This window comes from Primulina tabacum, chromosome 15 (assembly GCF_025594145.1).
Source record: "Primulina tabacum isolate GXHZ01 chromosome 15, ASM2559414v2, whole genome shotgun sequence".
In the NCBI taxonomy this organism is placed as follows: domain Eukaryota; kingdom Viridiplantae; phylum Streptophyta; class Magnoliopsida; order Lamiales; family Gesneriaceae; genus Primulina; species Primulina tabacum.
In genome coordinates, this window is record NC_134564.1 from 5,641,901 (window position 1) to 5,659,079 (window position 17,179).

General features: G+C 40.9%; 2 protein-coding genes across 6 annotated transcripts; one reads left to right on the plus strand and one right to left on the minus strand.

The window, feature by feature from the left end:
- The first annotated feature begins 343 nt into the window (after positions 1-343).
- Positions 344-8,268, plus strand: LOC142527494 (putative serine/threonine-protein kinase PBL17). Of its 5 annotated transcripts, none has more exons than XM_075632310.1 (6): positions 344-463; positions 2,109-2,362; positions 2,438-2,582; positions 6,993-7,129; positions 7,205-7,331; positions 7,780-8,268. In XM_075632310.1, the coding sequence occupies exons 2-6, from the start codon at positions 2,147-2,149 to the stop codon at positions 8,160-8,162; spliced, it is 1,008 nt and encodes a 335-aa protein (XP_075488425.1). In that variant the 5' UTR covers positions 344-463; positions 2,109-2,146; the 3' UTR covers positions 8,163-8,268. The 5 variants fall into 5 exon arrangements, with proteins under 5 accessions (XP_075488425.1, XP_075488427.1, XP_075488426.1 ...); XM_075632312.1 differs by having other exon boundaries at positions 416-463; positions 2,116-2,362; XM_075632311.1 differs by having other exon boundaries at positions 456-595; positions 2,116-2,362.
- A 5,271-nt stretch (positions 8,269-13,539) lies between these two features.
- Positions 13,540-16,872, minus strand: LOC142525832 (uncharacterized). Its single transcript, XM_075630121.1, has 2 exons — positions 14,250-16,872; positions 13,540-14,204 (listed from the first exon to the last, which is right to left on the minus strand). Exons 1-2 carry the CDS (start codon positions 16,870-16,872, stop codon positions 13,540-13,542), a joined length of 3,288 nt encoding a protein of 1,095 aa, XP_075486236.1.
- Between the last annotated feature and the right edge of the window lie 307 nt (positions 16,873-17,179).

The following is a 17,179-nucleotide window of genomic DNA, read 5'->3' on the forward strand; positions in this document are numbered from 1 at the left end:
CATGATGATAAAAATTAAGTAATAATATATTTGAGTCGATAATTATTTTTCATAATATAATTTTAAATAATCTAATAATTTATAAATAGTTTATTTACTAATAAAAAACCGATAAATTGATATTCCAATTTACCTATATATGTACAATTCGTGTACTCCCCATGTTTGGAGAAATTGGTTAAATAACTTCGGTCAACATTTTTTTTAAGACAATGACCTTCTCAAGTGTATTTGAAGTACACTTGATGAGCTCATTTTCTTAAAAAAAGAGTTGACCGAAGTTAAAAAATAAAATACCGCCTCCTGTTTATGTTTAAATTCAAACTCTTGTTTTAGGTTCTATGAAAAGCAAATCCACGCCTCTCTTCAAACTATTTGTGAATCCTCCTTGAATTTCTTCAGGACTTTCTCCAGCAACGTTAAATATCCTTAGGAATTAGGGCACTTGAATTTGGCGACAAGGGTATGCAGCCTCAATATTTTCTATTTAAGATATCAGGATTCTTCTATTTGTTTAAAATCTCAATTATATCTGGTTTTTCCCGATTACGTGTTAGTTATATCCCATGTCAAAAATCTGTCAGAGTCGATATTAGTAAGCGATTCTTCAGAATTTTTTTTCGCCTTTGTTTGTTTGTTTTTATTGTTCTGTAAGATAATATTAAGAATTATTTTCTGAGATATGGAGTAAGGAAATTCCCATGCTTGAGAAAGTGGTTAACTAACCCATGTTTTCCATCCTTTGATGCCTTCGTAATTTTTATTTCACAATCGAATTTTTCTGATTGCCTGTATTTTTCCTGTTCCTTTAGGGATTCTGCAGGCGTTTTTTGCGAGGGAACTCGGCGTTTTAGCATTATTATTGCATATATTTAATTTTAATTTTTGCTGATTTTTTCGGCTGAGGATATACACTGAATGGGTTGTGGAACTCTGTTATTTCCCCTGGTTTCAATTTCTTTATTTTAAAGGATTTGGAGTATGTTTGCATATTTTTGTTTTTGCATCTCATCTATTTGTCTTCTGTCCAGACTATGGTTCGCCGAAACGGGTACGGAACGGCCGGAACCGGAACGTCAGCAACCTTGACGAAGTTCCGGGTTGGAACCGGAACGCAATTCGCGACGGTTTTGTTTTGAACTGTCGCTATTAGCGACGGATTTTATGTATGTAGCGACGGTTTTTATTCGTCGCCGATTTACATCGGCGACGGGTTTAATAACACCGTCGCTATAATTAGCGACGGTTTGAATAAACCGTCGTCAAATTAAAATCGGCGACGGTTGAGTCAAAACCGTCGCTATATTTAGCGACTAATTTTCATAAAACCATCGCAAATTCGAATCAGCGACGGATTTAATAATGCACGTATCTTTGCTTTCTAGTACAAATAGTGCAATTGTAGGTTCTATTGCACGTCGTATCTTTGCTTTGTAGTACAAATAATGCAATTTTGAGCACATGCATTGTTTGGATAAAACCGTCGCCAATTAAATGTCTTATTTACATCAAATAATCTATTTAAATGATATTTATTTTAATTTTTATATTTCTAAATATTTTCCAAAATTTTTAATTTTTATATATTTATAATATTTTTTTTAAATACCCGTTCCGCGACCGTTCCGTGAAATTTCATTGTAACTGGAACGGTAGCATCCGTTCCGATCTCCGCGACCGCGACAGCGAACCATGGTCCAGACCTTTAGTCGACATTCAATTGAACTATTTTTAATGTAATTTTTTTTTTTTAAATTTTATCCAGGCTAGCTTAAATATTGCCTGCTTTTCTTGTTAGTTCAAGAGAATTTTCTTACATTACTATCAATCTGTTAGTTCTGCAGAACGACTAACACAATCTCTTCTTAGTTGATGTTTTTGCAATGATTTTCTTATAATTGGATAAATTGATACTGATAATCTTGCTGATGCATTAGGCCATGTGGCCCAACGTTAGATCATGAATATTTGTACAAGTTATTGAGTATTAGCTGTTTTTTTGTCCTCAAGGTTTTGTTGGATTAGATTACATGTGCTTATATTTTCCCAAAAGTTCTTTCATCAGATCTTGCCTCCTTGAGAGAATAATTTCCTATTTTGTAAACTAGTGTACAGAAGTGAAGACTTGGACTGGAAGATTGGCGAAATGGATTACGATACACTTTCACAAGTCCCTTATGAGAGTTTGCTTTGTTATACCGATAACTTTAGTGAGGAAAACTTCCTCGGCCATTTCCAAATCGGAAAATTTTACCATGGAAAAATTGTACGAAATGGTGGGGTCCAACATGTTGTGGTGAAGATATGGGAAGTTCCTGTAATATACAGCTATCGACCTGGAGAAAACGAACTTAGATTATTGGTGTGTTATCCTCTAGAGAATGCATGTTTAATGCTTCCGTTGAGAAGTCTGACAGATGACACCTTGCTTGTCTAGGATGAGCTGACTTTACTTCGCCGCCACACGCTAATCAGTCATCCTGGTCTGGTAACATTGTGCGAATACTGCTTTGATGGTGAACATCTTGGTGTTGTTTATGAGCTCAAGGCACTTGATTCTCTCTATTACCTCATTCCAAAAGGTACCTAACTTCTCTTTGCTGAAGTTTTCAAATTGTTAGCGCCACAATCAAGTTTCTCCTTGTTAACGCAAGGGTAGTTGTCCATCATGGTGGAGATATGATACATGCTAACTTCCACTGAATCCAACACAAGCATAATTACAATGTTTAATCACAAAATAAAGATGAAAACTCGATTATATAAATACTAATCTGAGTAAACAAACTCAACCAAGGGATATTCCTTTATACAAGAAGAAGACACTCCCATCTCCTTGCCCTAGCAACTGCTAGCAAAAAATTGTTTAATGAACGTAAATGTCCAACAACCAATTCTAGTGTTGTTTTTATTACCTTTTCCCGCATGCAACATCCCCCTCCCCCCTCTTCTCCAAGTAATTCTAGGTGCGACACATTTGAGCCCATGACGATACTATGTAGACCATAGTTGTCAATCGCGCATAGCGCCCCGTAGCGCAAAAGTTGTCCGTGGCTATAGCGCATAACGAATAGCGGTAGAGTTATTTGAAAGTGAAGCGCCACAAGTATATAATATATAATATATAACATATAGTAACATCAATTCAAAACCTTAATTTTCAGCATAATATTCCATCAACTTTAATGGTAAAATACTAAAACCTGAAATTATTTTTAAGTTTTTTAATTGAAATATCATAGAAGACACAAAAATAAAGCAAGAAATGCAGAAAATATAATTTCCAGCAAAACCTAACTAAGTACTAGGGGTGTCAATCGGGTGGGTTGGGTCGGGTTTTAGGTCAACCTGCGAAATTTTTTTTATTTTTTTTTCAACCCGAACCCAACCCGAACCCGAAGCAACCCGAAAACCCCCAACCCGAACACGAACCCGTATAACCCGACTCAACCCGTCTAACCCGCCTAACCCGAATTTTATTTATATTTTTTAATTTTTTTAAAAAAAATTAATGAAAAAAATTCAAAAAAATAAAAAATAATAATAATATTTTAATTTAAACACATAATAACAAAAATTTTCGATTTAAATTTGAAAGTTTAATCGTAGAAAATTAAAAGTATATTTACTAAATCAAATAAAAAATTGTTAAAAAAAATAAAAATATGCAAAATAAATGTTAAATGATGAAAATTTATCATATAAATATACAATAAATTTTGTTCAAGCATACAATATATAAAATATAGTTAATATTTTCAAAAAAAAAGTTCGCGGGTCAACCCGCGACCCAACCCGAAACCCGCCTAACATGGCACTAACCCGAATCAACCCAACCCGAAAAAACCTCAACCCGAACCTGATTTTTTTCGTGTTGGGTCGTGTCGGGTTGACGGGTCGTGTCGCATTTTGACACCCCTATTAAGTACTTGCCAAAAAACCAAAATTAGAGAAATAAAAGGACAGAAAATAAGCATGTAGCTTCGCTTTGCAATAGCGCCGCTATTTCAGCTATCGCGATTGTCGCTATAGTGCCAATAGCGAGAATAGCGAGCGCTATAGCAAAGTCCATGGCGCGTAGCGATGTGGTGTCGCTTCGCCACGCTATTCGCTATAGCTAGGGCTGCGAGGGCTATTGACAACTATGATGTAGACTATTTGGGCCCCGTCTACTCAAGCCCCTATCAATACCGCCCTTTTGAAAATCAGTCTTGTCTTCAAGACTGAAACTTGAAACTTGATCTACTATGAATGCCGCCTCGGTTGCTTCCTTCTTCCTTGTATACACGACCATCATTGCTTTTGGGAAACTGATACTAGCCGACTGAACTTTTTGCCCATTGCTGGCATCAAATTTTACTGAGTCAACTGCCTTTCTTCGTACCATCCTTTTGCTAAAGAGAAAATAACAAGTCCAGATTCATCTCCTTGCGAACGAAGCAAATTTATTATTGCACTCTCTTGAGGAGTAAGTCCAACTCGTGCACCTATAGCTGTTATGATCCATGTCTTAATAGCTAGCAGCCCCTTTAAGAGGGCAATTTAATTTGACGATATACAATGTGCCTTGTATTTTGTGCTGTTAATTCAATTTCTCTTCCAGCCCATCTAAACTCGAAATGGACATATTAAGCTCTTTTACGTCTCCGCTTAGCAATATACCCGTCTTTCTCAGGCCCCATGGCAAGGTTACACCAAGAAATGCATATTCCAGTGCTATATTTTTCTTCATATTCGTCCCTTTCTATTTTTTGTTGCTATCGTACGAACTCCGCTTTTCATTCTTATCCCATAACATATCCCACTTGGTGTAATCTGATGCTCTCCTAATTACAAATATATAAGTTATCATAAACTAGCAGCCCCAATTTCTTCACTTAATCACTTCAAATTTCCAAATAAAGTTGTGGCTTTCGCCACTGCTCATCACTACCAAAATATGAATTCCAGCAAGAGAACCTAATAATTTCATAGGGTAAGTTGGAGATTTACCTTCCACCGAGTACCCTGGATCCGCGCAGCCCTACTCTTTCAGTCCTAAATCCCTCTACAGCTTCTCGTTTTTGTTCAAGCCACTTTTCTCCATCATCTGTCAAAATTTGGAGGTAAGTCTGCCCACAATTATGCTGCCTTTTTTTTGCGGTGTGATATGGCTTAGCCTTCCCAAAATAGCCTAATAATTGTAATTGGTCCATGGTTTATTTCTTCTTCCAATTGTAGACTATGTGCCTCATAAACTAGTAGCTCATCACGAAAACCCACTCCAGTTGTATCACAAACCCGATCACAGCATTAGAAAGCTCGACTGACTTCTCTTCCTGCATCAACGACGCGACACATCCATAAGGCTTCACCGCTTTCCGTCCACTGTATTGTTTGATCAATTCCACCGTTTTCTTTTCCATTTGCGGGAATCAGTAGATCTTCGGCCCGAACTTGTTCCATCAGCTGCTCGCCCCTTTGAATCTTGCCTAACAATATGCTCCAACAACGATTTCTCATGAGTCCTTAGATCCATGGAGTTTTGTATCAATTTTTTATCCCCTTCAACATTGTGCAATTGTTCTTTTGAGATGCAACTAGTGGAATCAACTCTTCTTATTAAGGCTTGTCCAATTCCTCACCAATCTTTTGGTCCTCTCCTCACAAAAGGAATTTGGTCTACTTTGTGGCTCTCGACCGACATGCTCGGAATGCATTTTGAGATTTGCAACCGCTTCTTTGGTTTCTGCTTTAGCACTATGTTAAGTTTCATGTGAGTTGACAATTTGTTGTGAATCTCCCTTGAAACTCTCCAGTGATGAATACTTTCGTCAGCGATTTTGTTTCCAGCAGCCCTTGTTGCCTGGATTCCATTTGTTCTCCAATTTAATTCATCGATTTTTCAGTCTTATATTTCTCCTCCTTTCCACCGAAAAATCTACTACTGATCAACCTCGCCCAATTTTGCTTCAATAGAATACAACCTGTCTTTTGTTTTCGATCTCTCTCTTCTAACCCCATCACTAATGTGTCCAGCACTCTAATCTCGCATCCACTTGTGTAGCTTTCATATCCAGTTGGGATCTGACCAATTGATACATACGAACTTCCATTGAATCCAACACAAATAGATAAATTACAATGTTTAATAACAAAATAAAGATAGAAAACAACTCGATTAATAAACACTAATCTGAGTAAATAAACTCAGCCAAGGGATAATCCCTTTTACAAGAAGAAGACACTCCCCTCCACCTGCCCAAGCAAGTAGCAACTGCTAGCCAATAACGAACATGAATGTCCTCTAACCAATTCTAGTGTTGTTTTTATTGCTTTTTCGTTCTCCAAGTAATTCTAGGCACAACACATTTGAACCCATAACAATACTATCCTACAACTTATTTGGTCCCCTAACATGATCTATTGTGCACTTATCGGCTCTGAGAAATTATTGTACAAAATTAAAATTGTTGCAAGTTCTACTTGAAATATCGTTTGATCTGATTCAATAAACAAGAAAATGGCTCTGCCATTGAGTTAGCTGATACATCCAGAATATCCACCTCAACCGCGAAAGATAGCTTCATACACTTGATCGGTATAGTCTGTACCCTACTAGGACCAGTGAAGCAGCAAGGAAACAATGGTGAGATGGTAGTCCAACAAGCAACACAGAAGATATAATACTCTTTAGCTTTGATTCAGTAGGAAACCAATTAATTGCAGAGAGAAAATCTTCTGTGACCTGGTCACATATTGTTTGTAGCAAATTAAGAAAAAGAAGAGCAAAATGTATCCATTTTACTCTATCACAATTTCACAAACTGAATTGACGCTTGGTACTTTCGGAATTTTTATTTTGTCCGTACTTTGAAGTTCTTTTGTGTCTGGTGTGAGCTGTCACCGGAGGTTTCATATTGCTGGTCGATTAAGATGTGTATTTTTTGGGCATGTTCACTTATTATACAGATGTCATCTCAATTATTTACCTAAGCGTGTGTTATCTGTAGATGGTTTTACTTGGCTTCAAAGAATCAAAGTTGCCCTCAGATTTGCTATTCTTCTCAAATTTTTACATGCTGGAAATCCGAGATACAAGCCCTACATTGTTCGCAATCTGGATGCTGCTCATATACTTCTTGAGGAGGTCTTTTTCCCTTATTCGACTATGTATTATGGTATAAAGTTATCGTTTGTTGAAATTTACTCACTTATCACGCAGGACTATAACCCAAAATTATGTGATTTTGGTACGATCACTGGTGGGATATTTCCAGACAGAACAAAGATAACAAAAGTGGTGGTCCGTGGGTGCTATGGTTATATCGATGAACGTGCAGCCATTCTAGGTATGCCATCCCTTGTATTCTTAGCTCCACTGAGGTAAGGATGAAAACTGTTGTTTATTGTGGGCCGTTAAACAGTTATAGTGCTGGTTCTATAAATTTTGTTTTTCTTAAAGAATTTATTTATTGTTTCTACCCATTTGTCAAGTTAATTTTTCATTAATAAAAAATTGTACTCGTGCACCAAGCATAGCATGAAACCATTACCTACATTCAGGACAATCATTAAGCTTAAAACTAAGCTACGTTTTTGTTGGTCACAAGAAGTTGTTTATAAAATCCGTAGTTGATTTCCATAATCAAAGTAGATTACTTGGTTTGCAAATAAAGCACCAATATATGATCTTATTCTCAGCAGTAAATTTAGCTCCTACCAGAAGTTAATACTACAAAAGTGTGTTGAGTCTAACTGTTGATTTTCGATTAGATGTATTATTGGGTTTTCTGGCAGGTATATGGTCAGAGGAGCAGGATGTGTTTGCCTTTGGGACTATACTTCTGAGCTTGATATCTAAAAGAGTTTATACTGAAGAAGATAGGGTATGTAAGATGCCAAACGTTAATGAATGGGCTTGGGACAAATATCATGATAACTTGGACAATTACTCACTTGTCCATGAAAGTTTAACGGCTGAAGGTGATTTCGATCCTGTCGACGGGCGTAAAATTACTTGTCTGGGTATACAGTGCCTTCATGATTCTGATTATTACCGACCTACCATGAAGCAAGTTGTGAAGAGATTGCTGAAACTCAAAGTAGTGAAGCGGCATGCAGACTTTCTAGGAGTAAATATAATGCATTCCCCACGAGAAAATGGCTACCCAAGTCAGTAAATACACTATTGTTTAGGCTGTTTGTGTTGATTTATTATGGTACCATTGTTAGATGTTGGTGTAGCATCTTATTCTGGATTAATGTTTATCAAATCTATTTAACCGACTTTTGGGTGTAGTTCATTTCACATTATATTTAGAATTGAGGATTGGGAGACTAAATTGGAAAAATAGACGAAGTTGCACCTCCAGATCGTTTGTTTCTTTGAATTTTTTCTTCCAAGTTGATGTCGGTTAATTTAGTTAGTTTTTCTTCTTGCATGGTCTATATTATAACAATTGGTTCCCCTTTCAATTCATTGAAACAAGGGTTGCCATTAGACAACCTTACCCAAGAATATTATCATTTGGGACTGTTAGATATGTGGTGTTGGACAAGCGAAGATGTCGAAGCGTAACACGAGTGATAAAAAAAAATTGATTGATACAGATAATTTGTATTAATTTGACTAAATGTGTGGTGTTTGGTGTGTATGTGTTGAACAATCAATAATTATCTTATCCATCACAGTAAACAATATGTTATAGTGTATCTAATGACCAATTAATTGGGTGTGCCTGAAATGAATGGCCAAATTAATTTCTGGCCATTTAAATTTGGGTGACATCGAGTTTTTTTTTTTTTTTTTTAATTCCTAAACTATGGGGTGGGGAGGGTTCGAACCCAAGCCACTATATAGGGGAAAGATTGTGAGACCCCACTTGAGCTAAAGCCCGGTCTCAGGTGACATCGAGTTTTAATTGGCAATAGAAGGCATATCCAAACATATGTCAAGGATATTCCACATTTTTTTCAAAGTTAACACTTGCGTTGGCATGATGCATGAGACATGGGATTCGTTTCTTAGGTAATTAAATGAAATTTGGATTTTAAATGACGTTAAATAAAAATTTATTAGGACGATTCTTTTTTTTTTGTTCAATTTAAAAGGATGGACAGTATGGTTTCGACACAAGCAAAATAATTTTGTCAACCATATTGTTTATTTCAACTCGCGGACTACAATTGGATCACAAAGAGAAAGACGTTAGATATCTTCTGTTTTATGATTTGTATTAATTTTGGATAAAGGTTTGGTAAAATGTACTATTATTTGATTATAATCACAATATTTTTCAATAATTGTATATGCGATGTCTTTTGTTATATGATTTTCCAAAAAAATATATTCAATTGCTTAAAAATATATATTAAATTGAAATTAGTTTCCAATTATACTTGAATGTTTAAATCTCTTTAGTTCAACTCCGATATCATCAATACTTTACACAACACTCCCGCGGAGGATGGAAAAAGGGGTTCAGCCCGACATCAATGAGGCTACCTCTGTACTCACTGGATGATTGATAACACAATTTCCTAGTCATCCAAGCCGTCTCTCCGCCACTAACCTATTTTCATTCTACTACGTGCTTCACAAACAATCGTTCACAACTGGAAATCATAATCCAATTCCACTGTGGTTTCTAAGCCACAAGCTTTTGTACTATTTGCCATTGGCACTGGCATCACTTTTAACTTTGAGAAGATGATTTTTAAGATTGTTGATGTGATCTCGTTGAAATGGGTGAGCCGGGTACGGGGCTCCAACGGACCAAATCAATAATTTATAGTGTTTGGGAATTTGAGTGAAGACAATGGCTTAGATCAACATCTGCAAACAAGAAAGTAACTCGTGAATGGGTGCCGGAGGGATGTCCGGTGTGGCCACTCCGATGCTTAAGTCAGCAGGCTTTTAAATGAACACAAGCAATATTTGAGGGAAAATATGTAAGTGCTTTTAGTTCAAAGATTTCAGAATCATTAAATGACTTTAATACCTGCTATTTATAGTGGAAGAATGGGTAGTTACCTCGATTATCACACCACCTACTAAGTCGGTTTACCATACTAGCTTCTGATGACTTCTCGGACACTCCAAACCCAAGTGGTTTTGACATATTAGACTGCCTGTATCGATCACACTCGAGTGTGGTGCAACTCTCGAGGTGGCCTGGGTAGTTGGTTACCTGGGTACCTGTATGAGAGACCGGGTGGAGGAAAAGTACCCGGGCAGTTGGCTTCTGATCCGGGCTATTCAACCGATAACCCGGGTCAACATTAACCCGGAAATGGGTCATCATTAACCCGGACCTTTACAGGGGTATCACAACACATCCTAAAAATAGTCGGGCTAGAGCTTGACTCGCTGTCCCGATCAGTCATGCATGTTTACTCCAAAACATATCCCAGAGTGAATAAGAGCATTGGGTCTCTAAATATCCTGCAGAAGTGATGAGGTGTCAGGTTTCCATATCTCTCAGGTTTTGAACATTCATTGTTTAGTACTCTCGGGAAATCCAATGAATGTCATTATGCTGCATGCGTTAACAGTGATACCGTCGAAAATTGTTCGTATTCCGAGGTAATAATGAGCCTGTTTCCTCGATATCCGTACACGTCTTTTCATCTACCGGCTCAATTTTCTAGATTCCCTCTGATCGTCCGATTGGATTCGGATCGACGGTGGAGACTGATTCCTTCCTATATATATATACAGTAACCCGCTTACATATTCTCCTACATTCCATCAATTCAGTCCTCAAGAAGTGCAATGGCGGGTTCCAGTGGTTCGAAAGCTCCCGACATGGCAGCAGAGTTCATGCAAGCAGCTTTTGAGAAACAGAAATCTGAATTGGAAGATGAAGTCTTCCAAAAGATCCTCCATTACTGGGAGGAGCTGCAAGGACTTCAGCTTCTTCACGAGTGGGAGGAGGCTATCACTCCTGAGCTGGTGGCCAAGCTTGCAAAGTATCGAGAATGATTGCAGATTTCTGATACGGAGAACCTCTTTGAGGACGACTACATCCTCCAACTATTGCTTCATAAAGAGAGGAGGACGCTGCAGAAGATTGCCGACTCCGCTAGCTTTATGAAGGCGTTCACTGGTAGCTCTGTAAAGAGTTTTGTGATTAAGTGGATAGCCTCTGTAGAAGAGGAATTTTTTTAATGTAACGGGTAAAGAATTCCCGGAATAATAATAATAAAAAATGCTTATCTAGTTACTCTTATTGCCCGTATTTCATTGTCACTGCATGATATATGTACCATAAAATTAATCAGAATAAATATCCAGAACTGATAAGTGACCAACTGAAAAAAACCGGGCCCTAAATTCCCCATGCTCAAATGAAGTACCGGGGCCTTACTCCTCCCGGGATTAAGATAAGATGCCGGGGACTCAAACTTCCTGGGCTTAAGATAAGATGCCGGGGCCTCAAACCTCCAGGCTTAAGATAAGATGCCGGGTCTCAAACCTCCCGGGCTTAAGAGTAAATGCCGGGGCCTCAAACCTCCCGGGCTATAATGAGATCTTGGGTAACCCACGGGGTGCCATGATAACGCGTGCCCTATCTTTCAACGGTCAAGAACGTTTCGTATTTCGAGGAGCCGATAAGTCTGACAGTTTTAATTATTGCGTGTGCCCCATCGTATGTCTGGTACAATTTTCTAGGCAAATCGTGGTCGTCCACGCGTGTTTTTTAAATAAACGGCTGAGATCTTCCCCCACCGCCTATATATACTAATTAACAGGTTTTCCAAAAATTACTCTCAAATTCGAAATTGCAGCGAAGCTCTTGCGAATTCTCTTCTCGAGACTCTATTTGTGCGAAATCATTTCCAGCAATCTTCCACCGCATATATCATCGTAAGTTTCCTTCTCTTAAAATGTCTCACTCTACTTCTTCCACCTCAGGAGCGAATGCGCGAGGCTCTCCTAGCGCTGAGTCTTCCGCACTTCGTTCCGATTCTCCCACCTCTCCCCCACGTCGCTCCATCACCCAACCTTCTAAAAAACCAGTGGCACTTCCAACCAAACCTCTCTTTTCTAAACCTTCATCTTTTGGCCCCTCTCGGGCCCGAGCTCTTGCGAAGAACAAGGGTAAGGGTAAAGCCAAGGTCTCGAGTCCTCGGGCGATCGAGATCCCGGGAACTCCCTGGTTCTCCTCTATGCGAAGCGCCTTACGCTCTGGGGCAGATGAGGAACTCCGAGCGCTGGGCAATATTCCTTCTTTCGTTTCTATCTTGATACCTGGGCCTTCTGATAGGGCCGATAACCCTCCTCCCAGGTACACAACTTTCTTTCGGGACCAGGTTAGGAATGGTCTTCGATTTCCCGTTCATCCCTTTTATATCGATGTTGCCAAATTTTTTAGTGTACCTGTCAATCAACTTCATCCCAATTCTTTCAGGATTATGGCCTCGGCCTATGTCCTTTTTAAAATGAATAATCTTCTCATCACCCCCCCTCATCCTTCACTATTATTTTTCTTGCCATTTCGGGGATAATGCATTTTCTCTTAAATCCCGGCTAAACACCCGATTCCTTGATGACATCCCTTCCTCTCAAAAGGGATGGAAAGGAAGATTTTTTTACATCCAACTCCTGGGTCCTCTACCCTGTCTAACCCGGTTTCTCCCTTCCCTTCCCCAACAACCTTCCCTTCCTCCATCCTACAAATTTGAGGAGCCTTTCCCCATGAGTCAAACCCTCGTGGAGGGACACAAGTACTCCTCTTCCATCCTTATCTCAGAAGAGAACTTAGTGGCCTACGGGTTGAGTTCCCGGGCTGAGGACCCCATAGACCGGGTAATTGATGAGGTGGCTGGCTCGGGCTCTCAACCCGGTACATACTTTATCTTCTGTGCTTCCTTATTTCTTTGTCCTGTTTATTTAATGTATCACAACCCTGTCACTCCTCTATGCAGATAACTTTGAGATGCAAGCAGCTTTTGCTAAAAGGCGTGCAGCTGAGAAGGTAGCCCGAGAGAAGGAAATGGCGGCTCGCCGGGCAGCTGTGGAAGAAAAGAAACAACGGGATGCAGAAGCAGCAGCCTTGAGAGCTGAGGTGTCCCGGGAAGAACCTCCCCAGGATGGCGCTTCCCGGGCGATGACTGATAACTCGGAGGAATCTGAAGATCTCATTTCCATCAGTCAGAGAAAACGAAAAGCTACTGCAGAACCCGAGCTAGTTATTCTCGAAGACCCTCACGAGGGTGACCAAGGCGCCTTCCGATCTGCTCCACCTCCTCCTCTCCCCCCCAGTCCAATGAAGAACCTTGCAAAAGCTCCCTCCAACCGACCAGCTTTCTCTAGCCAACATCTTCTTCGAGCGAGCTTCCGCTGTTGGTGTTAAGCGCTTCAAGAAGGTGCTCAGCCCTGCTAAATAGCTATTCTGAAAAGCACTCCCTCTAGTGTGAGGTTTTTGGAGGGGTCCAACCGTCTTTTGTCCATTTTATCATTCGCCCGGATACTTCAGAGTGAGTCATGATCCTACCTAGAGGACTATTGGTAAGAACAATAACCTGATGTGACAGAAAGTAAGGTCTTAGCTTTCAGGCTGTCATGACCAGGGCCAAAACAATTTTCTCCACTTCGCTATACCGGAGCTCGGGCCCCCTCAGAGCATGGCTGACATAATAGACAGGCTTTTGATCAGTTCCTTCCTCTTTTATCAGAACAGAGCTGACAGCATACTCTGTAGTGGACAGGTAGACATATAATTTTTCCCCGGGTTCTGGTTTCACCAACACAGGGAGCCCGGCAAGATGAATTTTCAAGTCCTGGAAAGCCTGTTCACATTTCTCATCCCATCCGAATTGCTGGGCCTTCCTTAAGACTTGAAAAAAAGGATAACTCCGATGTGCTGATCGGGAAATAAATCTGGAAAGGGAAGTAATTCTCCCAGTTAGCTTTTGTACCTCCTTGAAAGATCGGGGAGATGGCATGCTTAGCACAGATTTGACTTTCTCTTGATTCACCTCGATCCCTCGGTCTGTCACAATGAATCCCAAGAATTTGCCACTCTTTACGCCAAAAATACACTTGACAGGATTAAGCTCGATTCCATAATGTATGAGAGTGGCAAAAGTTTCTTCTAGATCACTAACAAAGCTGGCACCCTCCTGGGATTTGGATAGAATATCATCCACATAGACTTCCACATTCCGTCCCAGCTGCTTCTCAAAGATTTTATCCATCAGACGCTGGTAAGTAGCCCCTGCATTCTTCAACCCGAAAGGCATTACAATATAACAAAATGTACCTCTCGAGGTGATGAAGCTGACTTTGTCTTGATCATTTTTAGTCAGGGGGATTTGATGGTACCCCTGATATGCATCCATGAAACTTAGCAATTCATAGCCCGAGGTGGAATCCACCAGCTGATCAATCCTGGGCAGAGGATAATGATCTTTGGGGCACGCCTTGTTGAGATCGCGGAAGTCTACACACATGCGCCACCTCCCGGTAGATTTGGGTACCAAGACCACATTCGAAAGCCATGTGGGGAATTGAATTTCCCGAATGTGGCCAGCTTTCAGAAGCTCCTTAATTTGCGCATCAATCACTTTGTCCTTTTCAGGGCCAAAGTGCCTCATTTTTTGTTTTACTGGGTGAGATCCCGGGAGGATGTTCAATTGGTGTTCTGCTATCAAGGGAGAAATCCCTGTCAAATCTTGTTGGGACCAAGCAAACACACGAATATTAGTTTTTAAACAATTAATCAGACTAACACGAGTGGATATACTGAGATCTCGGGCCACCCGGATTTGTTGGCCTGGTCCGATTTCTATTACTTCTTGTTCTTCTTCTGCCACAAAATGCACCTCTCCTCTCCCCATCGTTCTTTCCCCGTCCACCCTTGCCTTCTTTCCTTCCTTCCTTGTTCTACTCTGATCAGCCTGGACTGCCTCCACATAGCATTTCCGAAAGGATGGCTGATCTCCTCGGACTTCTCCCACCCGAGCTCCTACTGGAAATTTTATCTTTTGGTGGTATGTGGATGCTACGGCTCTCAATTCGTTCATAGCCGGTCTCCCCAAAATGATATTATATGATGACGGGGAATCCACTACGGTGAATGAAGTCATCACCGTCCTCTTAAGATCCTGAAAACCCAAGGTTAATGGCAACATGATCTCCCCTTCCGGGTAAACCATATGGCCAGCAAAACTAAAGAGGGCAGTCTCCACAGCCTCTAGGTGGTAGCCCTGCAAATCCATCTGTACAAAGGCATCTTTAAAAATTACATTTACAAAGCTGCCTGAGTCCACAAAGACCCGTAGAATATCATAATTCGCCACTCGGGCTTGGATCACCAGGGCGTCGTTGTGGGGCAGATTCACCCCTCTCAAATCTTCCGGGCCAAAACTAATAATCGCCTCATTCCTTTTTGCTCCCTCTACCTCCAAACATTTCCTCCTGTTTATCCCCTTCCTTGCCCGGTTGGAGTCTCCATCAGTAGAGCCTCCTAATATCATTTTGATCATTCCTGTGGCAGGGGACGAATTCTTTTTTCTCTCGGGCTCAGGCTCCTTTCTTCTACTGGGCTCAATCCTCGGGATATTCCTCATACTTCCTCCTCGGACGCTGGATCCTGGTGGCCGAGATGTCCAAGGTGGCACTCTCGGCCTCTGGCTATTGTTACTGGGTCCCGGGATGGAGGGTGAGACATAATTCCCCTTTAGTGCCTTGCAGTTTTCAGTGTTATGGTGGCACACTTTGTGAAAAGAGCAAAATCCACTCTTTTCTGGCAGGGATAACTGATGATCCGGGGCCAAATCTCTGCTGCACTCCTGCACTTCCCTCTCCCGAGCAATTTTCAGAGGCACGTGGTGAGAAAAGTGCCCTGTATTGCCTCTTTTCTGTCCCCTCTCCTCGGGCTTAGACACCCGGTCTCCTTTTTCCTTTCTCACAGCCTCCCTCTTCTGTTTCTGGGCCTCCTCCATATTGATATATTTTTCTGCTCGCGACAATAGATCCTCGAAATCTCCCGACACCTTCTTAGTCAGTGACTTGAAGAATTCACCCTCTCTCAAACCCTGGGTGAATGCAGTAGTCTTTGTTTCAGTGGCACAAGTAGGGACGTCTAGGGCCACTCTGTTGAATCTTCTGATATAGGCCCTTAAACTCTCTTCTGGGTTCTGCTTAACTTCAAAAAGACTAAAAGCAGTCTTTTTGTACTTTTTACTGCTGCTAAAATGGTGTAAAAACACCTTCTGGAAGTCTCCAAAGGAACTGATACTTTGGGAAGTCAAGCCTTCGAACCACCTCTGAGCTGAATCCACCAGTGTTGTTAGGAACACCTTGCACTTGATTCTATCAGTGTAACAATGCAACATGGCCATGTTTTCAAACCTGGCCAGGTGTTCCTCCGGGTCTGCATTGCCATCATAGTCTTTCACCTTCGCATATTTGAAATTTCCAGGAAGAGGCTCCCGGACGATGATATCAGAAAACGGGCATCCTCTCGGGATTGCCCGGGCAACGCTCCGTCTTTCCAACTGTCCTTCCAAGACCTTCATCTTCTGCCTTAATTCCAACAATTCCTCTGCCACGGTAGGAGATTTGGACCCAGCGCTGGATCCTTCGTCTTCTCCTACCATCTCGTTATCCCTCCTCCCCTGCCCCTGCTCCTGCTCCTGCTCAAATCCTTGCTCATGTCCCTGTTTATCACCCTGTTTATCACCGGGTGGTGTGACAGGGTGAGAGACCTCCTTCCTGGCCATAGCTAGCACGACGGCATCGGCCATCATTTTCTTTAACTCTTCAGGGGTCAGGGTAATGAGGTTTGGTCCAATGTTATTAACATCAGCTTGTCTTGAAGTTTGTCCCCCATCACCCTGGGCGTGATAATTACCCTGGTTGGTTCTTCTCGTACGAGCCATATCAACGTCTCGAACTCAGTGATTCCCATTGACGGCGCCAATGATGTGATCTTGTTGAAATGGGTGAGCCGGGTACGGGACTCCAACGGACCAAATCAATAATTTATAGTGTTTGGGAATTTTTAGTGAAGATAATGGCTTAGATCAACACCTGCAAACAAGAAAGTAACTCGTGAATGGGCGCCAGAGAGATGTCCGGCGTGGGCACTCCGATGCTTAAGTCAGCAGGCTTTTAGATGAACACAAGCAATATTTGAGGGAAAATATGTAAGTGCTTTTAGTTCAAAGATTTCAGAATCATTAAATG